Genomic DNA, 26,564 nt, shown 5'->3' with positions numbered 1-26,564 from the left:
TAGCTATTGCTTATTCACAAACATGCCAGCACTCGCAAGCAGAAGGAAGGTAGTGACGTGTTCCTCAACACAGTCGGGCCTAAAGGGCCATTGCAGGTATGACTGTTTCTAAATAAATGCATGTGCAACCTGGAGCCAAGGAAAAAGGAAGCCTGGTGGGATTGGCAAGTGGTTGCAACTGGTTCAGTCCCACCAATGCAGAAACCTGGCTCCTATTCTCAGCTTGCCAATGTGCTAATGGGTGCGGCCAAGTTCTCCAACGCCCTGCTTTAGTCTCAGTGTCTTCAAAGCAAATGGTGCCTGTCCTACGACAATGGGACGGCACAGCTTAACCAGCCTGATCCGAAATCAGAGCCCCTGCTGCATTATGCTCCTTCTGCACTGAGTACATGTTTTCCCAAATCCACACAGACAAAAAAAATATAAATCTGTTTAACGCTTTATGCTTTAGTCCCACATGGTCCATAGAGCACAGTAGAGGAACTTTGAATCAAAAATGCTTTAATCCTTACAACAAGGAAATTAACACCACGCTCATGAATTCATGCATCTACAGCACATAACAAGTAGCTCTAACAACTCAAAGACTTTAATTTTGTTTTCTCTGGATACAATTCTGTCTTCTGTTCCTCTAGGCAAGGCACAGGCTGTCCCAGCTGAACAGGAAATTCTGCTAACGCTGGTGGCTGAATGACATTTTCTCAGTGATACACTTGCTGAAATAGTTTTCCTTTTTCCATATTTCTGCCAGGATTTCTGTGCTCCCAGAAATCCCCAGAGAGGCAGGGGGAGGTGTGTGGAAAATAAATGCAAAATTACATCCTTCATCAGATTTCAGGCTGTTTCAAATGAGCATTCAAAGTAAACTGTCCTTGTCACTGTTGCAACCAGGTTTACTAACCCAACTGAGGGGTGAAAGGTCGGAATTATCAGACAGAACTTATAAAAAAAGGAGTAAAAACAATCAGGCATAGCTTGATCCAAAATCCTAATCTATCTCACAGAAATCACAGCATCATAAAGACACATGCTTCACTAACCAAAAGATTTCAGAAAGTCATTTACCTCTGAGAAACAGAATGGGTTATTATAAGCACTCCAGAACAGGAATGGATTCTTATTCTATGAATTTTGGAAGACCTTAAATCAGCCATTAAACAATGAATGGTTGTCAGATTTAATTGAGACAGGATGTACAAGTAGTCCAATAAAGACAGGGAAGACAAAGGCTGAAATAACGAGACTGTTTTCTGAGGGCAGTAAGACAGTATAACACACCCTGGCCTGTTACTCAGAAGCGTCAGGCTTTGAGGAAGGAAATAGAAAGGGAAATTCAGTTCTTGCTACTGTGGAAAAAAAAAAAAAAATGCAACAGAGCTTCCAGAGGGCAAAGAGACTGGTTCAGTGTTAACTGAGGATGCAGTTGTTTCTGAAAACAAATAATAATCTCTGATCTCCCTCAAAACTCCAAAAACTAGAGAAAAGAAAAAACAATGGGTACTTTAGAATCTCTATTTCAAGTTCATCTCTCCCCAAGATCACCTCTTTCACAGAGTTGCTACACATTAAACAGTCCACCCATAAATCAATCAATACAAAGCTGATTTTTAGAAGAATTTTATTTCTATGACAGAAAGATACAAAGCTGCTCAAACAGAGGAATCAAGTCTTAAAATCCTGAGAATTGTATCGAATTGCATTCAGTGCTTACTTTCATTGTGTATTATTAGTGTAAAGCAGCAGATATTCACAGTTCACTAGAAGATGAAAACTCTGGAGTAATTTGGAACTCATATGCTGCTTTGTGTCTTTATTATTGAGAGCTCCTTTTTCAAAATACTTCAGATTGTAGTGCTCTCACACTGCAAATGTAGTGGGAACATTCCCATTCACAGATACATTTATTTGATATAAACCCAATAGTAAAAATTAAAGATAACTTATAAAATAACACGTAGCCTGACAGAGGCAGCCCTTCTATTTCATAAACAACTATGAATAGGAAGCATAATCACCTAAGAGGATAGTGTGGTTACTCTTAAGTACGCAGTTAAGTGCTCCACTGGCATAAACTGTATTAGTAGACTACAAAGTATTCTACATGTTACTACTAAGAACATAAATACACATCTGCCACAAATTCTCCACTTTCAACACCCCTTCTCTCAAAAATGTTTGCATTGTTGAGGCATATTTTAATATTGCATAGTTCTACATAGATAAGGTACTACTGCTTGCATTGTTGTTGCAAATGGCTACATTACTCTTAAATGGATACTGTTACCACAGTAAATCCCATAAAAATAGGTAGACTTCACATAGATCATTAAATGTCTTAACTTGAATATAACAATACTCTTGAGGAGCATTTCATTTATAAGTACTACGTATAACTCATGAGCCTGCAAAGGCTTTTAAATCATTATCAACCTTACAGCTGAGCTGCAATTGTTAATTGTAGCATGTCCTTAAAACACTGGAACACAGTTCTACACAGCACTTCTGCATCAGTCTCTGGACATGATTTCCAAGAAGAACAGGTAGTAACGATCCTATCAATATAGAAAACAATGAATTTATCACTCTTAATTGTCATGGCCTGGATAAAGTCACAGAAATTGCCCTGAAATGTGAAATTATTGACATAAATTCTGAAGCAAAAATTGTCACATAAACGTGATGTCTCAACATTCAGAAAGGTCTCAGATCCCTACTGCCTTCAGTAAGCAATAATGTTGACAGATCTTCAAACTAGATACTTTGATTTAAATACCCATTTCTACATACACAGTGACATAACTTTTCTGCTTATATTTGAAAATACTATGAATTACATCTCTTCTCTGCAACTAGTTTAAGGTTTAAAGCACCCTTCCATGTTACATTTAATGATCTCAAAAAAAAAAAAGCTTAAAGTAAGTTAGCTTCTTTTGTTTCTCCCTTCTTTCACCTTCCCCACTTTTCTTTCTGCTTTTGTCAGTATCTGGGTGCTCACTTCACCTCCACACATTCATCCTTCCTCCCATACATGCTTTCCCAGAATGTTAATGCCTCTATTCTCTCGCACCTCACTTCTCAACCTTTTCTGACACGTTCAGCCATATTTCTTCTGTCTTTTCCTTTCTTCATTCTAGTTGTTAGCTGCCTTTCCCTTTGTGACAGAGACAGAACCATGCCCAAAATGAAATTATATCCTTACCTGTCATCTCTAATTGCATAAAAAAAGCCATAGCCATGCTGTACCATAGGGAGTGCAGATCCACTAAACCTAGTGTAGCCAGTCAGACTAGTTGAAAGAATAAAATTCCCACCTCCTCCACTGTAAAACAACACAAAACAAAAACAGCACTTTTGAAGATAATTTAAAACACAGCGAGTTTTACAAAAAAGTTATTTTGTCCTAGAGATCAAGAAATCAGCATGCATAAGGCCAATGTAACAAAGTCCTCTGTATCAAAGGATACAACCTCTCCGCAGGACAAGCATACAAATTACCTAGCTGTGAAGGCATTATCCACATAAAGTTCTGGCACTGGTAGTCCTTGCTCTTGTGCTATGAGCAGGAGACCCAGAAGATGACGATCAAAGCCTGTCAAGTAAATGCAAATACTGCATCATTAACAGCAGCATTTCCCATTTTTCTGCTTCTGGTCTGGTTAGCTGGAAGCTCAAATAGGAGCTGAAGGACAGATAAATGACACAGTCTACTAAAAAACATGATTCATATTGTAGCATACAAAAACGTTTCCCAAATATTCAATCTAAGAGGCCTTCATCACTTTCAGCTTGCAACACTGAGCCCAAATGCAAATGCACTAAGTAATATAAACCCAGCACAGGGTTTTAGGGACATGGTTTAGTGGTGGACTTAGCAGGGTTAGGTTTACGGTTGGACTTGATGATCTTAAAGGTCTTTTCCAACCTAAATGATTCTATGATTCTATGATAGTACTGTGGAAAACAAAAACCAAGAAAACTTCCATTTCAGCCAAGGAGGAGTTCCACACAGTGAAACTGGCCCACTGCCAGTTACATGAACAAGGTGAAAAGGAAGCTTTCAGGGCCACAGCTGCCTAGATAACTCACCAAGTAGAATGGAGAGAGTATGAAGGTTCATCAGGTGATTACTTCCCAGCTACTCTTTCTCATTCATAGAACAGCTTACCACACTAACACAGAATGGTTTAGAATTTCACCCAAATCTCTCCTCTGCCTTAAAAAGACTGCATTTCCTACTTTCCAGCCAAGCATATATTTGATCAGAAGGTATTCTGAAATAATGTTTAGCTGGGCAGAAAAAATGAATTAATATCTAAAGTGAACATATCTTTGGGGCACAAGGAAGGGTGCAAGGAGTAGGTTTTAGTTCCTTTCCCTGAAATTAAAGAATAAAATGTTAAGGGGTAGTTTTTACTCAGGTTGAAAATAAGCAGACAGATAGAATGTATTAATATACAGCAATATTCCCTTTTCACACACAAGGGGAAAAAAAAAAAACCCACCACCAAAACAAAAAAAAATTTGATCCCAGAGTACCTTTTCCGTTCTCACATTCTTTCCTAATTTTATTGTGCTTTGCAAATGCCTTATGCATCAGCTGTAGTCGTTGATAATTCTGTGTAAAGTAGGGGAGACAGGTTAGGGGGAAAAAAAAAAAAAGAAAAAGAAAAAACAACCTAGATGAGTAACACATCAAGAATCACAGATCAGAAAGTTTTTCCTTTTATAATTTCTAGCGGTTTTAGAGACAAGAAAGTGGAGGAGCTTGAAAGGTACGTTAGAACCCTTCTCAAACTCTTTCTCTCAAATCCAAATTCCTTTTTCATGAGATCTTGTACATTTGTTTCCTGTATCTCTGTTCTATTACTCAGATCACTTTTGCACTGAATAATATTCTAAACCTCATGCTCTTTCCCAAGCAAGCTGAAACAATGGAAAGTAGCCACTGTGAACTAGAGTAATGAAACCCAAAGATTTCCTACAACACCACTTATTTAGAAGCACACTGGCTTTTAGAAGGTGCGGCTGTATTTACATGATCATCATTTGGGGGGGGGGAAGGACGGGGGGAGGACAACACAGAAAAAGAAACCCGAAACTCACAAATGACAAAATCTGTGAAGCAAAAGCAGAAAACAAAAAAGACCCTAATTAAAATATACACAGATGCCAACCAACTGCATTCCCAACTTTTCTCTGCTGATTGAAACATTACTTTCATGACAGTAGTTCTGTACAACGTTATGGTTTTTTTCAATATAAATATTGAAACTTACATATTAAAACCAGAGAGAACAGAATACAAATACATGTTTTCGTAAAGGAGGCCTAGAGAAACATCTCTAGACACCCAAGATCTTGGCTTGTAAGATCTTAGTAGCTTCTTAACTACTTAAGAAGCACCCTTTATCCTTTTATTCATTACATGAGAGGCTGCAGCAGAGACTGTGAAACAAGGGCAGTAACCACTCAATTTGGATAAAAAACAAGCTACTAAGCTCACAAGGGGCAAAAGAAAAGTTGAGACAAAAGGATTTTTCTGAAGTACCTAACTTTAGGTATTTTCTAGTACCTTAAAAGTAGACTTTTAAGCATCTTAATTTCAATGCTATTGAACAGATTTAATGCTTTTTTAAACCCCAAGAGTTCATCATAAAAAAATAGCAATAGCAAGATATTTGGAGATGCTATTTAAAATGACAAAGAGAAAAAGGCTACAGTTAGTGTTGGAAGTAACAAACCTCTATGTATATTAGCCACAAAATCCTGACCACTGGTTAGAAGATAACTGAAGAGCAGGGAAATAAAAGGAACCCATATTTGCAATAGGAAAGCAGATCTGAATAATGGCAGGAAAATTGAGTTTTAAAGCTGCAGCACATGCCAAAAGAAACCAGTGAAGACCAGGAAAATATGTTCTTGACTATTAGAATTATCAATCACACGTACTTCCTGATAGCCATATTCCTGTATGTTTCTCAGATGCATTAGCAATATAGAACCTTTGAATTTCCTAAAGATATGTAGCCCTTTGTCTCAAAAATCTTCTCCTTGCTTCATTTCTCAGGCTCTGAGAAATGTGCAGTGAGGACAACAGAAAGAGCTTTAGTATAGCTCTCACTTAGCAAGAAAGGCACAACATGCTTTGCCAGCAGAGCACCAGAGGCTGGTTGCTGGGAAAAGAAAAGGTCACTGGTTCAACTACTCAGAGACAAACTGTGGAATACAACCCTGTTGCCACTAGGACACAAACAGGTTTCAACCTTGCTCTCAGACTCAACGATTAGATTAACATTTCCTGATTTCACTTAAGAATCAAGCCAACAGATCACTCCACAGCAGAATACATTGGTTCCAACTCCGTTACTTTTTGAGTTGTGGGGAAAAAAAAAAAAAATTAAGTGTGAATGTCTTGAAACCAAAAAGTAAACAGGATAGAAAACTGAACAAGTCCATGCATGACAGCTCAACTCAGTCACAATGACCAGAGCCAGACTTCAAGCAACCCAGCATTTAAAATCTGTCTCACTGGAAACAGGCCAACCCCCATTACTGAGACAATAGCAAAATGAGTTTTAAACAGTTCAAATGACAGGCCTTCTAAATACACGATGATTGAAGTAGGATTTCAGTATTTACACTGTCAGAAGGATCCAGCATGGACTTGCACCACTCCACTGCTTCCATAGTACATGGTCTTATGGTCTCTGTGCGGCCATGATAGAAACGCCTGGTCATGGCAGTTTCATAACAGCAGCCCGGACTAAGAAGAAAAATTAGGGAAGAGTATCTCAATAACTTAACAAAACTATATGCTCTCTCAAGGAAAAAAAAAAGTTTTGCAAAGTATCCTACACATCTAGCCTAGTTACAAGTATCAGTAAGCCACTAACTTTCTTCAAATTTTGTGTCTGAAAAAAATCCACAAAGGAATTTGCAAGGTTTTATGAGACACATGACTGAAAACGTGCCAGTGCTGCTTGTAACCATGCCTTGAAAAGACTGGGTTGTCATGTCTATTTTCTGCAGACTACAGATCTACCAGCCTCTAGTATAAATCAGTTGAAATTATGCAAGCTTCAGTTTCACTATATATTTCCATTAAAGAAACCATCTACACCATCCAAAAACTCAAAAATTAAGAGACACCCTAGAAATAAGCAGTGTCTCCCAATGTGTTTATAAGGAAAAGGATCAAATCCTTCTCTGTTGCATACTGACACCCATCCAGCTTTTACCTGGAGCATCCCCAGCCCTATGACAGTCTACCATTTAATATACAACTTACATGAAACATACTTATGTATTTAGAACAGACTTCACAGGCTATTTTAGTCAGACAATTAATTTATTCCAATGTTCAGCAAACTGAGATATAGAGATCTTTCTTATGATGAGACAGGCATCTCCAGTGACTAAGCATCATGCTTATATGACAAAACCCTTCTTTTTCTGAAGCAAGCAATACTCATCAGGTCACTAATGACTTATACAAGCCATAATCAGCACAATTTAGCAAAGAGAAATTTGGGATCACCAATACCAGGAAGAATGCTGGTTTTTACCAAGAATACAACATAAAGTGACACACCCAAAAAAGCAGAGCCAGGCATTGGGAGGGTCACTATCTATAGCTCTATTATTCTGCCCAAACCTTATCATCTAATGGTGCTAAAGAAAGTGAGACACCAAGGTTTGTAAGGCTTTTTACAGGCTTGAAGACTAACCATTTTACTGATGGCTGTCACTTGCTACAGATAAAGCTTTCTTTTCCACCTGAGCAACTGTTTGGCATTAAAGAATCCTAATCCATTGCATGTTTGGCATTTGCCCAATTATTTACTTGTACAGCAAAACTCCACATTTTTATGGACTTTCTTCTGCCCTCCATTCCACAATATGTACATATATGATCCCTGTGGGCACAAGGACACAATTCTTCTGAAGCCAAGGGCACAAGCCCCATGGATTTCAATGGCACAAAGTAAGGCCCTATTCAATCTTTACAGTAAAACCCCTTACTTCTTCATTCTTTTATCGGCATAACAAATTACACAGTGGCATTGCAAGTCTACTGCATTATATCTCCAGTTCCACCCCTTTATTCAATTGTCTACTTTTTTTATTCCTGATCTGGGTAATGAGCTTTTCTTACCGTCCATGGCATTTGTAATAAGCCAGCTGAAGGGCAAGCTGCACAAATGTATCAGGATGAAGTTTCTTCTTCCTAATCAATGCTTTGCCGAAGGATGTGAAGGCATAATTCACTAGCTGCAAGTCAGATACCTGTCATACCAAAGGAAGAAAAGCCACAGAAGTCAAGAAATACCACAACTTGGTCCACTTCAAATAAAACGCACTCAAAATAAACCAACAACGTAACAAATTTAACCATGGTGTTAAGTCCCCTGATTCATCAATTTATCAATAACATATTCATCCCTGTTCTCCAGCGTGGAGAAAGACCAGCTAAAAACATGTAAATAGAATGAAAAAAATAATCAGTGACAATTAAGAAAAGCAATAAGAAATTCCACCTTTTTGTAATACAATTCTTTAGTATGTCCAATTTCATTTATAATTTTTTGATCCACTGTGAATACAAGTTCCTCAGGCCATGGAATATCCCTCACTTTATCTGATCCCTGGGATGATGCAGACAGAAAGAAAGAAGAGAAAACAGAAAATGTTATCCATAAGAAAAGACACATTAACTAATACAATTGAAAGTTTAATGGATAGATACCTTCCATTTTCCCTCATTTTCAATAATCTTCTTTTCGGCGTAAGATAACATGCTAATTAAAGCCATGGCATCAAAAGGAGAATGCTAGAATCACATAAGACAAGATATCACATTATTTGCATAACTGCAAGAGGATCAAATAGCTTTTTTCCCTACCCTACTCTTTTCCCTGCAGACCAACAGCTTTACTGCACAGTGGTGAACTTGTTTTTCCAGCTCTACAATATATACAACAGAACTACTGTAAGTCCACCCACTGTTTTGACTGCTCTGCAGCCAGGTAGGGAGGCACAATATAGCACTGCTGTGGAGAAGCAGATTTCAGGTGGGATGTAGGCCCTTCTGGCCATTCAGTAATGAATTTAAAAAAATCCAAGTTTAAAACCACAGCTGTTCAAATAGCTACATAATAGAAAGAGTTAATTTTAAGCCTTCTTGTGCAATGTATTTTTTGTCTTTGGAACTCCCTCATTAAATACTTTTAAAAATAAGATTATGATTTCAGAACTCACGTTCTTAATTCAAGTATGGTGTAATATCAAACACTGTGAAAGCAGACTGCTTTTGGAAACTTGCCAGACAAGGTGCCTGGTAAACAAGGTTACACTAAAAATGGAACACACGAACCTTTAAAATAGTACTCTGAAAGGGAAAACTTAGTAAATAAATACTTGAAAAGTTTGGGGGGGGTGGGGGGGATTTTTCAACTTACATCACAGAATGCGCTACAGGTTCCATTGGAAAAGAATATGCTATTGTAGGATTTATCTCCCCAGCGTACAGTTGGATCACCTGTTAGCCCCAGCCTTGTAACCTAAAGCAAAAGTTACACGTTGTGGGTTTTCAAGAACACTGAGTACATTGCCAACCTCTGGCAGCAAAACCAAGCCTACATTAAGATGGTGAGGCTTCCCTGGGAGATACAACATTTTCATCCAGTTGAAAGTGAAACACGATTATAAGCCTAAGTTTTTAAAACAAGAGTGGTAACAAGTTGATGACTGTATTTCTACGGACCCTGAAGCATACAGAGCTAAAAGACTATGGAAGTGGGAATGGCTGAAATCTATCTTCAATGTCCTAACAATTCAAACTATTTAAGTAATCCTGTGGATCAACAAGAAGCATTATCTGCACATTTATCTGCTTCATTTTCTTCAGTAAGAAGTGCTAATTTACTACAGAAAGAGCATGCACATATGCAGAAGAAATTTTTACATAAACAAGTTATGAATTATCAAAAATCCTTAGCTACCTCAGTGTAGTCTTCAGGAGTTGCATGGGGACTTGAATCATCCAGGCAGACCACAAATAAACTTCTCTGAATTTTTTCCAGAAGAGTTAGATTCTTTGGATCAAGATCAATCAAATATTCACGTAACTAGAAAGCATAAAAAGACAAAGCTATGTGAAATTATGTATTTCCAGTGATCACAATGCTTTTCTGAGGAATCAACTGTTAAAGTATTCCCACCTCTGCCCATTTTGTCCTTTCGTTGCTTGTTAGGGCTGCCAGTCCTGGTCCATCTGGTTCACTATGGCATCTTTTCTGGATATATGAAAGTTGCCTTTAAGAAGATTTCAAAAATTGAAGTTAACAAAGAACACATGCAGACAAGATAAAAGTCATCCTTTTTGTGTCTCTCTTTTTTGCCAAGCTGGAATTTTGGTTCCACATTCACAAGTTAATGTGAATTTTCAGGAAGAATGTATCAGCTCCCTCAGACCCTAAGGGTAGCTGAAGACCTGCTCTGTTTTCAGTCACTAATGGTTAATTCAAATTGCAGCTACCAGCCCAGTACAAACTTACATGTAAACAATCATGATCCTAAGTGTTACGTATGCACTTAATTTAAAACTAGATTTAAAGACTTCAGCCGTGCAGATCAAACTTTCCTGAGCATGCAGACATCTGCAATATTGCAGCTTTGCAGCTTTTATAACAACTAATCAGATAGAAGGGGAAAACTTCCACTCAAGATAAACCCTGAAATTTAAAGCAGAACAGTAGCTGCAGGACATCCTAAATAGAGACAGAACTACACAAGAATACTTCTCTTCCTACCTTTTCCTTGCATTTTCCCTTTGAAGAGCTATTAACAGACAGCTAACTTTCAGTTTGAAAATTCAGTTTTTCACATGTTGTTCTAGATGTTAAAGAAACTCCACAAATTACAGGTTTTTAATCTGTCTTGTCCTTTGTTCTGGCATGCTTGCCCATTAAACTTCACTACTGATCATTAGTTACACAGTTGTCAAAAATATAAGATACCCATGGTGAGGTTACCAAAAAAACCAAACCACCAAACCAAAAAAACAAACCAAAACCAACCTGCCCTTTCTACAGACAATAGAAAGCTTTAGGGTTTTTTGTCTGTATTCCAGGCATTCATTTCTTAGTTATGTGCTTGACCTAACAGGTACAACTACAGAAATTAGAAATACGTATGTTGAAATATCTTAAAGTACCAGACTTTCCAAAAAAAGTGATTTTTTGAGCTTCTCTAACTAGTTTTTGTGTTGCCTAAGGAATTTGGTCATCCACCTTTTGCCAATTTTAATTACAAAAGTCTGCTGTAGTGTTCCATGAACAGCACTTTGACAAATGCAGTAAGTTATTCGTAGATAAAATGCACAACCCCTCTTTAGTAAGTAGATGCATATAGATCCCAAATTGATCACAACAGACTTATGCTGAAACTACCTCTGTATGTGACATCAGAGTTCAACCAACAAAGTAAAAAAACTTGTGGCCATAACTGTATTGCCAATTTGAAAAGCCAGCACCTCTGCACACTACTGGGACATAGGAGATACAGCACCGAAAAGCTTTAAACATTGCCAGTTGCACTAGTACTGAAATTTACTATTTAAAGAACCAAATTCTTTCTCTGCGTTCCTTTGCAGCAGATCAGGAATATGAAAAGAGCCACAAACATGGCTAGTTGTCACAGGTCTGGCGCAAAGACAAGAAATGCAAGTGAAATGCTGCTGTATTGCTCTGTATCTAGCAGGAAGTCAATCAGCGTATACTGCAATTTTGGACTCTGCTACACTCACCAACAGGAATTTGAGCCCCTCTATTTGTGAGAAATTTGACCACAAGTTTATTAGAGTTCAATCAACATGACAGTGGTGCTTCATCTTTGATCATTATTAAGTAGCAATGAGACAATTATCAATGTGGATTGGTCCTGAAAGGAATGATATTACTTATAATCCTAATAATTCCATGTCAAGAAACTCCACACATAAATGATGCTTCCTACTGAAACATCCTCATTCAGCCCTTTTGCGTGTTCTTCTATGGGTGTACTACAACAGTACATGGTCATCATGCTTCATGGCAAGAAGATGCCATCCACTAAACAAGAATTTACTCAAATCTGAACCCTCAGCTAGAGGAGAAGCTGTAGCCTCTCTCACACCTAATTCTTTGGGGTGAAGGGGATAGAAAAAGAAAGACTCTCTTTGGTATGTAGCTTAAATAGGACAGCTCATTTGAAACAAGGTAGCTTGAAAACCTGAAAATCTCAGGAGGAGTCACCATATTGCCTTCATGTATAGCATCAAATGCAAACACTCGACCTCGACACAGGACTACTAAGTGAGATGGGCATTCACCTTCAGTCTCTGAAATGAAACAAAAAACAAAACATGAAAATCCAGCTGTGGGGATGAAGTGAGTAACAGATACAGGAAAAAAACTCAGCAAGTCCTACAGACCCATTTTTAGTTCAAACTGAGGCAGACTTCATACAGTTTAAAACAGGAAAGAAAAAAGAATAACTTTTGAAGTCCAATTGCATGAGCTTACTGAAAATTTGAAAACATTTTTAAAACTGTCAGAGAAAATATACAGAAGTACATAACTTTCACTGTTATTAACTACTTCAAGTCATTGTCATTACGTAGTAGCAAATGCCATTTATTTGTGTATCTTGTAGGCAGGAACACTCTGTGCCAAAATGAGTGTTGCTTGCTGAAAGCCGATCTAGCAATGTTTCTCTCTTGCATAAGTTTTGTTTGGTTTTTTTTTTTTTTTTTTTTTTTAAAAGGGATGAATATAATGCAGGAAGCCTGCTGCTAAGACACTTTGCGATGATTGAGTCCTTCAGCTGTGAAGAGTGTTTATGCAACCAGTTTCAGTTATGCAGCTCAAGATCCAAGATGCACTACCATGTCAATCTGACCCGATCAGCACATGCAAATCTGTAAAAAGGGAGCACTGACACACCAATTTGGCCACTACAGATGGTACTGGCCCACACTAGGCCAGGTACACTTGCATAGTATTGCCTTATTGAATCCATCTATTGGGAAATAAGATTAAATAAAGTTGAAAAATATTCTGACAAAAACCAGATGTTAAAACCCCAAGAAACATGGCTAAATTTTTCTCAAACTGAGCCACTGTGCTGCATCTCTTCTAGTCCAGTACTCCATCCTGGGAAAAAGAAGAAATGTACGCCACTTTACCCACAAGTATTTAACTGAATGGGCATCCACAGAAGTCTTAATCTTAACTATAAGGTTTTTACATCTATATTTATTGTCCTCCTTTCTAAATCAGGTAATACAATCCAATACATACCTGATGAAAGACATTCTAGAGTGGGGAATTTGTCATTTCATGTAAATTTCACCTTCATAGATCACGAATTAATTTCTACATAACTAAAATCAGAAGGGATGACATCAAATTCAGGTACTTCAGGCAGCATCCTCCTAACCTTAGCTGCCTAAAGCAAGAGGTAGAATTAAGTTTGGAAGTTCACACACCTAGAATTAAGTGTCTGAGAACTCACTACAGGTGGTCAAGACCTACCCAATACACTTCATGACATCTAATGAGCTCTTCACCTGTTCTTATTAAGGTGTCTGCTGCAGGCTGAACCAAACAGCTTTCCAGGTTCCACTGATCAGGCTCTCTTGGCTTTTAGTGTGCTGTTTGACTCCAAGCTAGCATTACCTGTCAAATTTTAGATGCCCTGCTCTGCAATCTGAATATTACCTTCCAGTGTTTAGATGATGTCAGTTCTCTCTATAGCCAAAGGAGAAAACCAGATCCCTCTCCGGATGGCAATTCCTTCTGCCTATCTGACAGCTGCATATTTTCATGGCCCAAATCCTTCTCTGGAGGTATTCCTATCTCTCTATGAATCACAGAAAACCAAGACAACTAACTGGACTAAATATTTCATCTGCAGGCAGACAATCTACATAGAAATGGGTATCACCTGCCATGTATGACATTAAAAATTATATAAGCAAGATTCTTTAATAAAGTTCTTACAATATTTTAAGTCAGAAAAGACATGAATGATATAAATTGCATCTCCACAGGATAATAGCTTTGTTTATTAAGTGTGATCATAACAGAACATTGAATTTCCACCATTTGAATATTTCTTCTATGTTTTGGTATTTAAACTGACTCTTCAACTATAACGCTAAGATAAAATCCTTGAAACTTGCCTTCAACTTTGCATTTTCTCATCATATCCTGTGGTATGGAGATTTCCTTATACATTTTCTATGGAGCAAGGCAATACCTCCTTCTTGAATTCCTGAGTCTTAGAGGAATTCACATCTTCCATGATTATCTAAAGTGACACTGCTGAACAACTCTGGATGCATCAGAACGTGTGTGGGAGGGGTGTTATGATTTCTATTAGTTGATTACTAATACTACAGCACTTGTTAGTGGAGGATGAAAAACATTACACTTTTACTGTTGCTTTTGATGCTGCACCACAGAAAACTGTTGTGAGTTTAAGAGAATGGCTTCAGGAAGCACTATGGAGTACTTTCAAGACTGAGAACAGAAGATGACCAAGCCAAGAAACAGCACAATGATAGAAAATATGTAAAAATTATCCCAACAGAATGTATGGGAGCACACTACAGAAAAGCATTCTGTGGAAAAAGATGCAATTAGTAATGATGCTGAAATTCTGTGCATATAGTACACAGAATCCACCCACATTTATAACACATGGAATTTGTCTTTTTTCAGTTCTTAATGCTGGCATCATTATTATAGGCATCAGGCTGGTAACATACAATTTGAAGCAGAGCTTTCTTTTAATCTTATTTAGAAAGGACTAAATACTGGACCAAAAAGGGCAACTGTGGATTAGATTTCTTCTCTGCTTCCTTATATAGGCATTCAACAACCAGTATCTGATTTAGTGCTTAAGGAAGCATTTTATGGTTAAAATGACCACTCTATTAGCCCATTAATATAAAAACATTTGCTTGTATTAACCCACAATTTGCATTTGTTTACCAGTTTTAAAATAATTGCCGATCGAGTCTCTGGTAACTCCAGGAATTTTACAAGTGCAGAAGAGCATTCTAAATTGGTTCATGTCCAGAACAGCATCCCCAGATCTCTCTATAGCCACCTTTTCTCTGTAGTAAACAAATACACCAAAATTAAACAAGAGATGATAATTATGCAACTAAATCAAGGTAAGACAAACCCATCTTTTACTGCAAAGAACACATGCCAATGAACATAAACATATTTTTGCGACTAAAGTACAGATAGATAATTAATATTTAGAATAAATTATTTTTTCTTAAAGTCTTACGCTCGTAATAAATCCCAGTATTTCAGGGTGTGCCATATATTTACACATGCTCTTTCTATCTGAGTGCCCTCTTTGGGTGGCCAGCAGTGTTCAATATAGGGACCGGGGCCTCCCATATTACTGTGTATTTGCGTTGATATGCGAAGATCAAGATAAGCCACATTCAGCCACCAGTCCTCCAGCTGAAAATGAAAAATGTTTAGTGTCAGAATTAAGTTTTAGTCGTTAATTCTTTAATAATCACCTGATTGTTCAACTGCCTGCTTTTTTTACCGCTTTTTTTTTTTTTTTAATATATTGAATACTAGTTCCTGTACAACAGAAGGCAGGACAGTGGTTCAAAACTAACTGCTGAGGGTAACGACACATCTAGCTCTTCCATTTTCAAGCTTGAAATAAAATTCAATACTGCTTAAGACCATTAAACTGTAAATTATGATGAAGAGTTCTTCCCTGATACTCATCATCATAAACTCTTGCAGATGTCAGCTGTGGCTGCTGCAAGTATCAGACAGATTACTCCATGAAGAATGGAAGGAAAGGAAATTTGTGTGAGAGAGGATCTGGGATGGACAGTTCATAATGCATTTTTCCTATCGTCATCTGAAAATCCCCATTCCAGAGTGTGTCATGTTACGATTTACAAAGTTCTCATTAATTCCACTTGGTAACGAACCCCCTTGTATACCTTTCTTTGTTGAAAAGACAACTTTAAAACATTACTACATAGCTTTCTTCAGGAAAGAAAGAGATAGAGACCAAACTCTAAGTTCCAGCTTGGGTTGGTTTTTTTTTTTTTTGGGGGGGGGGGGGCGGGGGGGGGGAGGGGGGCAGGGTGGAGAAATGGGGGACAGAGGTGATAGAAGAAGAGACTGACAGACAAAGCATTCAAAAGCTGGTAGGTAACTTAACATTTCACTTAGTGAACTCTCTTAGCCACCCAACTTTAAAAAAAACAAATCACACATATATAAGTGACTGTGTTCATATCCAAGTGGCAGATATAAGGAAGATCCTAAAATATAAAGAAGCTAAATAGCTCTCTAAATTATATCCTGAACAACCAACTTTCCATAAGTTGAATTATGATTTCCTTACATATATAAATACATACCCAATTCCTTCTCGTTTTAGCTCTTTCCAGTAATTTCTGATGCAACTCTTTCCCAATTCCATTTTCAAATTTTTTAACTATATCCTCAGTTCTCTGATATTCTTCTTGATTTAGAAACGGCTTCACTGTAAAAAGGAAATGTTTTTATTTTAAAAGACAACTGCATACTGAGATTTATTCCAAGATTCAGATATCCACAGGCAAGGGAGTGGATGAGAATACTCAAAATTTATTTTTCTAAAACAAATATTTGAAGGGAAACCACATTTTAAAAATCTGTAAATAAATCAGTGTGTTCTAATAAAACATAAATACATACTTTTAAATAAATACAGACGTTAGCATGTGAAAGGAATTGCTGAAAACCTGAAATACCTAACAGATAACTAAATCAAATACATTTAAAAATGTAGCTGGAAATACTATAGAGTTCTGCAACTGCATCAGCTGCCACTGAACTCACTGAATAATTAAATTTACAGGAACTTAGTTTGTAAATTAACACATTGAGCCATACATGTCTGCCACCCTACTGCACCAACCATAAGCTACTTGCCTTTATTTTCAAAAGTCCATTCATGGTCTACAAGCACCTTGCCCATCAATTCTCATTCACTATCCCCATGTTATGCCTACCTTTGAATGATGCTGATAGCAGTTACTACTACCCAATTTTTATATTTTAAAATACTTTTGGATTTCTCTCAGATCATGTGCCATACAGGCCAAAGTTCTCTGTAAAGATTTGCAAAACTAGTAATTATATTCATCTAAAACGCTCCTTAAAGCCTTTTTACCATGAAATCTATAGTCAGGAACAGGCACTGTTGATGTCAGTTTCCATACAGGCACATCTCATTGCCTTCTTACACTCACCGTGTGTATAACATATTTTCTGTTACCTTTATACTTAGATTGTGAAGTCAGTGGCAAACAGAACGGGGTGGGAGTGAGCTTCTGCTGATTCAATGCCTATGCAATAAGGTCTGATTAATTTCTGAGGCTGCTGGACACTACTGTCAGTTAATTTCTTGTCTGCCTTGCTAGTGCTAACCCTGTGATCTACTTATAGCTGTTAAACAAGGACGGATACATGAATACTAAAAATTAAACAATATCTGTATCATCTCTAATCTAGCTTTTGCAAGTAACAACAGAGTTTCTGCTGGGCAAGGTCTCAAATACTTACCTATCCTTGTGGAATTAAAATCTTACTTCCTCACAACTGAGTCTTGCTGCAATCATGACTGCTTGCCTACACAACCACTACTTTTTTCTTTTTAACAGATCTAGAGATCATCTCGCCCAACACCTCCTCTCAGCAAGGTCAGCTACAGCAGGCTGCTCAGGACTGTGTTGGATTTTTAATATCTCCAAGGACGGAGACTCTACAACCTCCCTGGTAGCAACCTGTTCCAGTGCTTAACTACCCTAGCAATAAAAAAAAAAAAAAAAAAAAAAGAGTTTTCTTACATTTAAAAGGAATTTTTTGTATTTCAGTTTGTGCCCATCACGTCTTCTTCTGACACTGGATACCACTGTGATGTCTGGCTCCATCTTCTTTACTCCTCCCCATCAAGTATTTACACACATTGCAAAGATCCCCCTAGAGCCTTTTCTTACCCAGGCTGAACAGTCCCAGCTCTCTCAGTCTCTTCTCATATGTCAGATAATCCAAGCCCTTAATCACCCTCGTGGCCCTTCGCTGGGCTCATTTCAGCATGTCCATGTCTTGTTTGTACTGGGGAGCGCAGAAATGTGGCCACTCCAGATGTGGCCTCCCCAGCGCTGAACAGAGGGGAAGGTTCACCTTTCTCTACCTGCTGGCAATGCTCCTTCTAATGGAGCTCTGAAGGCTAGCAGCCTGCCTTGCTGCAAGGGCACATGGCTGGCTCATGTTCAACTTCATGTCCACCAGGACCCCAGGAGCTTTTCTGCAAAGCTGCTTTCCAGCCAGTCGGCCCCAGCTTGTGCTGGTGTGTGGGGGGTTATTCCTCCCTGGGTGCATGACTTGGCACTTCCCTTTGTTTGTTGAACTTCATGAGGCGCCTGTCAGCCTGTTCCTCCAGCCTGTCAAGCTCCCTCTGATGGCAGTACAACCATCTGGAGTATCAGCCGCTCCTTCCAGGTTTGTATCATTTGCAAACTCAGAATGCACTCTGTCCCATCATCCAGGTTATTAATGAAGATGTTAAACAATACTGGACCCCTGGGGTACACCATCAGAGACTGGCCTACATCTGGGATGTGTGCTGCTGATCGCAAACCTTTGAGCCCAGCAGCTGAGACAGTTTCAGTCCACCTGACTGTCCACTACCTAGTCCATACTTCATCAGTTCATCTATAAGGAAGTTTTTTTTTTTAAAAAAAAAAGCTTTTGATGTGCCAAAAGCCCTGTTGAAGTCAATATGAACAATATCTAGATGCAGCTTGAATTGCACCACCATCAGATGTGAACAGATGAAAAAAGAAATAATAGAGACAGAGCCATCCACCTATATCATTTAGCAGTCTACAGTACTCACCCAGGAAACCTGGAGCTGAAAGCCTCCCCAGACTGAGGGTAGTCCGACACTCAGGTTTCCCAGAGAGTGACCTTACTACCACACAATATTGTAAGAGAGAGTGATTATCCTCTGTTATTCAAGTTACAAAGTCATTACAGGGCAATATGCACATGCACACAAGAAATAAAATCAGCAAAATTACTGGGTTCTGGCCCTTGTTTGCGGGATGACCAAGATTGCTAGGGGACTGGAGCACGTGATGACGAGATGAGGCTGAGAACAGAGTCTGTTCAGCTTAAGAGGAGAATGCAAAGGGAAGACCTTGCTGCATTCTATAACAACTGAATGGAAAGGCATAGCGAAGATAAAGCACGGTCCCTCTCAGAGATGCACAGGAACAGTACAAGAAAAAATGGACTCAAGTTGGAACACAGGAAATTTCTGACAACGAAAATGTGAGGGGTTTTTCTTTGTCGTTGCTGGTTTCTTTTTTGCTCCCCCTCCCACAATCATGAGGGTGATCAAACACCAGAACAGGTTGCCCAGAGAGGCTGTGTAATGTCCATCCTTGCAGATATACAAAACCCAGCAAGCAAGCCTGAACAACCCGCTGTAGCTGACCAGCTTTGAGCAGGGAACTGGTCTAGATGAACCCTTCCCAACCTAGGTGTTTCTATGACGACAGGGTCTCTTTCCACTTAAAAATTATTTTATCAGATGTAGAAGCAGCACTATTAGGAAGGAGTAGAACTCATCCCCTTTCTCACTGGAGTTCAGTGAGACTTCTCTCTTGCCACTTTCTCCAAGCCCACAGATCTTGTCTTCCTTTCTGCATAGATCAGCTCCATCCATGAATAAGAACTATTCCATGAAAGACATCTTCAGTTACATAGTTAAGGAACCCTCTGGAAAGCTGAAGCTTTGGGTTTTCATACTCTCAGGCTGAGTCCAAGCTCCTGAGTCTCAACCTCTGGGATTAGCTGAAAGGCTACATAACATGGCTATGACCACCTTCTCTGCTCAAGGCCTACCTTCAAAACTAGGTGAGTCATCCTGAATCCAAAGCAGAGGCAGCTACTGTAAAGCCCTAAATAAAGCACCTTCTGAGACATACTTTGTCCAGCTTTTCCAGTTGACTGGCTTTAAACAGACAAGTGCTTTACCACCAGGCACACTAATGTTAAGTGCCTGGGATCCTCCTCCAACCAATAAAAGACAGGAGTTTCCAAGGAATGATTCACAGCATCTATGAAGGGTCATTTGGAGCTTCTGAATTGTTCTTCAGAAGCACCTCCGTTCCTTCACTCACCTTCACAGACTAAACAAATGAAGAGCTTAGATAATGGGAATCACCGAGCTAGTGTCTAGAATTGTGCACTACACGTTCTGGCTTTAAGTGATTTGAAAAAGGGAAGACTGTGGCAGAACAAAAAATACTGGCCTAACTTTCCTCCAACTTCCAGTAAGACTAAAGGAGATCAACAGTGAAGATCGAAGTTATAGAATGGCTTAGATACAAGGAACAGTATGTAGGAAGTAACTTCAGTATGAAAAAAAAAAAGGGGACATGTGATAAGGTATTTATGAAAACACAGATCACAATCAGAAAACGAAAGCAAACAAATTCACTGTCAGAATTTATCACTCCATGAGAGAGTTATTTATTAACTTGGAGAGCCAGCTGGATTTACAAAACTAAGTTATAAAGGGCAATTCTGTTACTGCAAGTTCACTAATTGCAGCACAACTTTAGTTAATCTGCATATAACAAAAAGAAAACATTTTTTGACACACATACACGCACAACACTTTTTCTCTAAAATCACCTTTTCAACATTCTGCATCAAAATGTGATGACATAAGGAACAACCAAGAAAACCTATTACAACCTACTCGGCCATTTCCACTACACTCAGAATAAGAGGGAACTCAGTGTGAACTTAAGGATTTCAGTTTTGGGAAAGGGAAATTTTGGTGTAATATGTTTCTGCTAATGACAGAACTCCAGGTCTTACTCTGCTAGAATTCCTGTATTACAGGTAAGATGGTAAGACACAAAGCAGATGTTCCAGAAAAAAGCTCAATGACTCCAAGTTCTGAAAATTATTAAAGAAACATAGGAAAGTAATCTCAAGACACTAGGTAACATATCTTTGTCATCCCTGGCATGATAAAGAACTAACCAATCCTCTGTGCTTTATAAACAGCTAGACACACGCGCATTGATGTTGTTTTCAAAACTTTTCTCTTATGTGATCTTCTTTAGAGAGCAAATATTTCAGGGCAGAAATTATCTAAAAATGTCCACCGCTGCCTTTTCCTACTACTATAGTTAATAGTATTGGTGAGAAAGAAGAACATTTAAGTTTGAATTTTTTTTTTTTTTCCTCCCACAAAGATCTTGGGAGAAATACCTTTCATTAGACCAGCTGATATAGCTGAAAAACAAAACCAAAACCTCAGGGGGAAAAAAACCCCAAACCAAAAAAGTTAACCTTCCCACATGCCCAATTCCCTTCCATACCGAAGAAAGGCAAATAGGGATAAAATGGAAACTTTTACTCAGATTGCTCTGGGCACTTAGTTTCCCATTTTGAACCTGAAAAAGACTTTCTGCACTCTAAACTTGTCTGGATCCCCCATCCCAGTTACATCAATTGATAACAAGCTGTCTCTACAAATCACTTCACAAGCATCTTCAGATTAGCCTGACTACAACAGCACACACCACAATACTATTACAATATTAAGTCATTACCTGCATCAAGGTATTTACTTAAAGATTCATCAAGAGGAGGTACAGGCAGCGAAGGCAGAGAATCTTGGTACTGAAACGTTCGCTCCTCAGAGGATTCAAGCACTTGCTTTTCCATGATGCAGATCTGTAGTACAACATTAACAGTGTATTAACAAAGCCTAAGTTTGAGGCAGGACAGTGTATTAACAGTGTATTAACAAAGCCTAAGTTTGAGGCAGGGGATGTTATCTCCCCATACTGTTTTACCATTTACACGGTAAAAGACACATATGAGGGAAGTCTCCCCTGACAAAGCCAGGATCGAGGATTGCTTGTTGGCCTGAAGCCGCAAGAGGCATACACACAACGGGGGAAACCATAACCCGGCGGCTGCCGATGCCTTCTCCGGACCCGTCACGATTAACGAACTCGAGGCCCGTTGCTTTTTTTCCCGAGGAGCAGCCAGCTAGCCCCGGGACACCCATCAAATTGACGCCGGAGACCTGGGAAGGGGGAAATCACTGGCACGGCGACCCCCGCCCGGCCCGGCTGGCGGCCGCCATCACGCAGCTCGCTGCGCCCCGGGCCCCCACAGCCGCAGTAACGCCGAAGGGGAGCGGCCGCATCAACAACAGCCCGAGCCCCAGCCGTGTCCCCCCGGGCCCAGCGCTTCCCGCCTGGCGGAACGGCGGCCCAGGGCCAACCCGGGGCGCTACCGCAGCGGTGTTTACGGCAGCTCAGGGCCCGCGCCGGGGAGGTGCCCGGAGAGGCGCGGGTGGACGGGGCCGGGGCCGGGGCCGGGTAGTAAGGAGACAGTCGAGTCGAGCTGAGCCGTCCGCTTGACCCTCTGCCCCACCGCCGCGCACCCCCCAGCCGAGGAAAGAGAGGGGAGGAGACCACCGCTCGCCCCGCGGAGCACCGCTTACCCTGGCCTGGACGGGTCCGCCGCCGCCTCAGCCGACTCACTGCCTGCCTGCCTTCACCTCTGCCCCACTTCCAAGCGGGCCCGGAAGCCGGGCGGGGCGGCCGTGGGGAGGCGGCGGCCGTGGGGAGGCGGCGGCCGTGGGGAGGCGGCGGCCGTGGGGAGGCGGCGGCCGTGGGGAGGCGGCGGCCGCAGAACGGGGTCTCGCAGCCCCCCGGGCTCTGGACTGGCCGCGGGCCCTGGGAGGGGGGGTGTGAATAAAAGGACTAAGGGGAGAAGGTGTAGCCAGAGCTGCGCTCAGGGCTTTCCTTGGCCTGTGCCCTCGCGCCGGGTGAGGGTCCTGGACAGCTGATGTCCCCTGTGGGCCGTGCTCGTAACCCCGGTGGCATCTCCACTGGGCCTGAGCCCAGCTGCAAGCCCTGGCTGGCCCTGGGGGGCTCCTGGCCCAGGGGTAAGCGGCCTTACTGCTTTGTGAGTGGGGAATAGCTCAGGAGTCGGCAAGGACATTTCTGTGGCACAGGTCTGGGCCAGGCAGGTGGGTTTCTGTGCCACCTATTAAAACAGTGTGTGGGAGAGAGGCTTGTGGGGTGTGACTTGCAGCTCCACAGGAGTGGGGGTAAGCACAAACCACCAGCAGTGAGACTGAGTGGGATTTGCAGCGGTCCTCACATCCCAGAGCAAACGCTTCAGCACCACTTGTACCTGGAAAGATATACGAGGCCTACCCAGTCCTGCTTGCTGTGGTTAATGAGGTCTTTACTTTCACAAACACCTACCTGCCAGTACTGCCCTTTGGCATGCTGAAAGAGTCTCTGTCACCTGTGTGTAAATGTGGATGATGTGTGATGGAGAGCCATGGCTCAGCCCAGAGATTTCCCCCTCTCCCACTGTTGCTGGGGGACCTGGCCGCTCTGAAGAGCTCCCAAGCCCTGAGGCGTTCCAGATGAAAGGCTGGCAGCTCAATAGATCTTGAAGTAGTAATAGAAGCAGTTTGATGTGACATAGCCTGACATGCGCCTCCCTCTCCTGCCCTGATGGCTATCTGCACCATGCAAGAGTCTCTACACCAGGTAGAAGGTTTGGACCAGGCTGAGGATGTATCCTGATGCCTGCCATCACTGCCCCCAGGCAGAGACTCAGGACACCTACAGAAACTCTGTATAACCCTGACCAGATCGCAGACCCTATTACTCGCTTCCATCCCCGTGAGGCTCCAGATGTCTTTGCCAACATAGGCCGTATGAGGACTGCAGCCTCCTATGGCTCCCTCTTCCCTTGTGGGGACTGTAGACTTGAGATCCCTGTGGCCCTGCTTTCATCAAAGGTTCCTGTAACACATTGTTTTTTAATAGTAAACATTTGCTTGATCCTTCTCACTGATTCTCAGGTATGCCCAAAGGCAGCTCGGACATTAAAATCAAGGGCAATCACATCTCCATCTAAAAAGCTAATTAGTAGCCTGTGCAAAGGAACAAAGGTATAATACAATTCTTCCAAAAAAATGCAGTTTAACAAGGGGTTTGTAGTAATAGTTGCTATTTCTAAGTGGACTTAAGGTTTAGTTCAGGTTTCAGTTCACAACTCTAAGTCTAGCTTTGAATGAGTGTAACAAAGTCAGCCTGTGATAGAAAACACTATCAAACTTGCAATCCTACAGTCTCTTGATTATTCTTGCTACTGAAGCATTGGTAATTGGGAAATAAGAAAGACTGCTATTTCATATTCCCTATCACAAATGGCAAGTTTTTTATATGTTGCTTTAAAGTCTTAGCTGTAGCTATGGGAATTGCTGTGACGTTATCTAAGTTGGGCCCTAGCCAAAAATTTTCCGTCCACACATTTTCAATAACACCAAGACATTCTAATACCCTGTTCAGACTGTAGAGATGGAAATAGGAAGTTGTTTTTTTTTTTTTCTTGCATCATTCTTCACTATTGTACTTGCATAGGAACACAGCTAGCATAGGTGCTGTGAAAGCAAAGTAGATAAAATAAACTGTTCATCTGCTGAATTGCTACTTAATCCTACTCTTCTGCTGTTCCTAAAAAGAAAGATTATTATCTAAATCTGTAGGTTTTTAGAGCAGGAAGATAAAGGACAGAAGATGGCATGCATAATAAGGATCACTTTGTCTCCTTTCTTCACTTTCTTCATGGCCTTGGCATCAATTTTAAAATATTTTCTGTAACATAACCTGCCATGCTCAGAGCAAAATGTCAGCATTGCTATACTGCAGTATCACTCACAGCTTATGTGAACAGGTCTTTGTTCCTTGACTTCTTTCCCCTTTCCATCTGCAGCAGTGGCACCTTCTGGTTGCTCCCCTGTTGCTACATGCCTTTGCTGCCAAAATGGCTTCCCATTACCTATCTCACTATCTCTCCTTCTCTGGTGTGCTGGTTTTGGCTGGGGTAGAGTTAATTTTCTTCACAGTAGCTAGTATGGGGCTGTGTTTTAGATTTGTGCTGGAAACAGTGTTGATAGCACAGGGATGTTTTAGTTACTGCTGAGCAGTGCTTACACAGAGTCAAGGCCTTTTCTGCTTCTCACACCGCCCCACCAGCGAGTAGGCTGGGGGTGCACAAAAAGTTCAGACACAGCCAGGACAGCTGACCCCAACTGATGAAAGGGGTATTCCATACCAGATGATGTCATGCTCAGCAATAAAAGCTGGGGGAAGAAGAAGGAAAGGGGGGACATTCGGAGTAATGGTGTTTGTCTTCCCAAGTAACCGTTACGCGTGACGGAGCCCTGCTTTCCTGGGGATGGCTGAACACCTGCCTGCCGATGGGAAGCAGTGAATGAATTCCTTGTTTTGCTTTGCTTGCGTGCGTGGCTTTTGCTTTACCTATTAAACAGTCTTTATCTCAACCCATGAGTTCTCTCATTTTCACTCTTCCGATTCTCTCCCCCATCCCACCTGGGGGAAGTGAGCGAGCGGCTGTGTGGTGCTTAGTTGCCGGCTGGGGTTAAACCACAACATCTGGGCCACTTTGTTCCGTCACCTTTTGCTATGTGCAGTTATATGTAAAGCGGTTACTTTGTGGTTAACACACACAAAAGACAGCCAGGATTAATGACCTACTAAATTAATATTAGTATATTAACCACCTATAAAGTCTTTGCTAGTCAGATGGAAAAGGGTCAGCTTTCACTGCTTCCTGTGACAGGTGCTTGATGTTGCAATCCTCCACCTCATTTTTTCCCTTGAGATGTTATTATCTTTCCACGTTGATGTCCTTCCTCTTGAGCCTTGAGCTGACCCCATCTCAGTAGTCTTTACCTTTATCTCCAATTTTACCTTTCTTACATTTCAGGGCTCTACTCTGTGGACTTCCTCATAGCTCTTTCTTTCAATTTAACAGTTTCCTCAAAAATCTGAGCAAAGGTTATGCAGCTGTGCCATAGCAGAACTAGGCTGACAGCAGAAACAGTAGCAAAGGAGGGGAGGTTATGTTGTTCCTTTTCATGTACACCTTTGAAGCATCCACATGGCCTTTATATTTGCAGTTTCAACACCCTAGAAGGTCCAGGTAGTAAAACTAGGAATGAATGTTGTGCAACTTTAATATTTATTTCAGTAATTTTCCATTAGTGATGCTGTGAGCACATCAGCTGCAAGTCTTCCACAAATAAGTTTCTCTATAATTTCCTAAATTTTTTTCAAGTCTAAGTAAAGGGGTGAGTTGACAGCTTTCTGGAGAACAGAATTTCAGTTGGTAAAGAAATATATATATTTTCTTGTTTTTTCAGCAGAAGCTTTTAGATGTTAGCAATGATGTTAACTTATTTGGAGTATAATCTGCTAAAAATGTAGCCACAAGTGATACATTGCTGGGAAAAATATGACCAATGCAGAAAAAAGTTAGTATACTCCATACTTTTCTCCATTACTTTATAGTGTCTAGGTATAATGACAAAAGATTACTTTAGTCTTT

The 26,564-nt window shown here is 40.5% G+C and overlaps 1 protein-coding gene across 1 annotated transcript; it reads right to left on the bottom strand.

Moving 5' to 3' along the window:
- Positions 1-1,567: 1,567 nt before the first annotated feature.
- CROT (carnitine O-octanoyltransferase) lies at positions 1,568-22,673 on the bottom strand. The gene is made up of 17 exons (XM_059818496.1): positions 22,630-22,673; positions 21,725-21,848; positions 16,460-16,584; positions 15,346-15,527; positions 15,039-15,163; positions 12,271-12,379; positions 10,221-10,314; positions 10,002-10,127; positions 9,459-9,560; positions 8,747-8,830; positions 8,538-8,645; positions 8,156-8,286; positions 6,640-6,763; positions 4,537-4,615; positions 3,496-3,589; positions 3,200-3,319; positions 1,568-2,552 (listed from the first exon to the last, which is right to left on the bottom strand). The coding sequence occupies exons 2-17, from the start codon at positions 21,837-21,839 to the stop codon at positions 2,432-2,434; spliced, it is 1,839 nt and encodes a 612-aa protein (XP_059674479.1). The 5' UTR covers positions 21,840-21,848; positions 22,630-22,673; the 3' UTR covers positions 1,568-2,431.
- Between the last annotated feature and the right edge of the window lie 3,891 nt (positions 22,674-26,564).

The sequence above is a fragment of the Gavia stellata genome, chromosome 6 (assembly GCF_030936135.1).
Source record: "Gavia stellata isolate bGavSte3 chromosome 6, bGavSte3.hap2, whole genome shotgun sequence".
Taxonomy (NCBI): domain Eukaryota; kingdom Metazoa; phylum Chordata; class Aves; order Gaviiformes; family Gaviidae; genus Gavia; species Gavia stellata.
This window is presented reverse-complemented; position numbering and strand designations above follow the sequence as displayed.

Bases quoted from the DNA above. Each gene is read 5' to 3' on its own strand.
- CROT (XM_059818496.1), bottom strand. From the start codon at position 21,839: ATGGAAAAGCAAGTGCTTGAATCCTCTGAGGAGCGAACGTTTCAGTAC. The intron at 9,561-10,001 runs GTAGCTAAGGAT...CTTTTGCTTTAG, and splicing joins CTCCTGAAGACTACACTGAG to GTTACAAGGCTGGGGCTAAC. The intron at 8,646-8,746 runs GTATCTATCCAT...GCATCATCCCAG, and splicing joins AAAATGAGGGAAAATGGAAG to GGATCAGATAAAGTGAGGGA.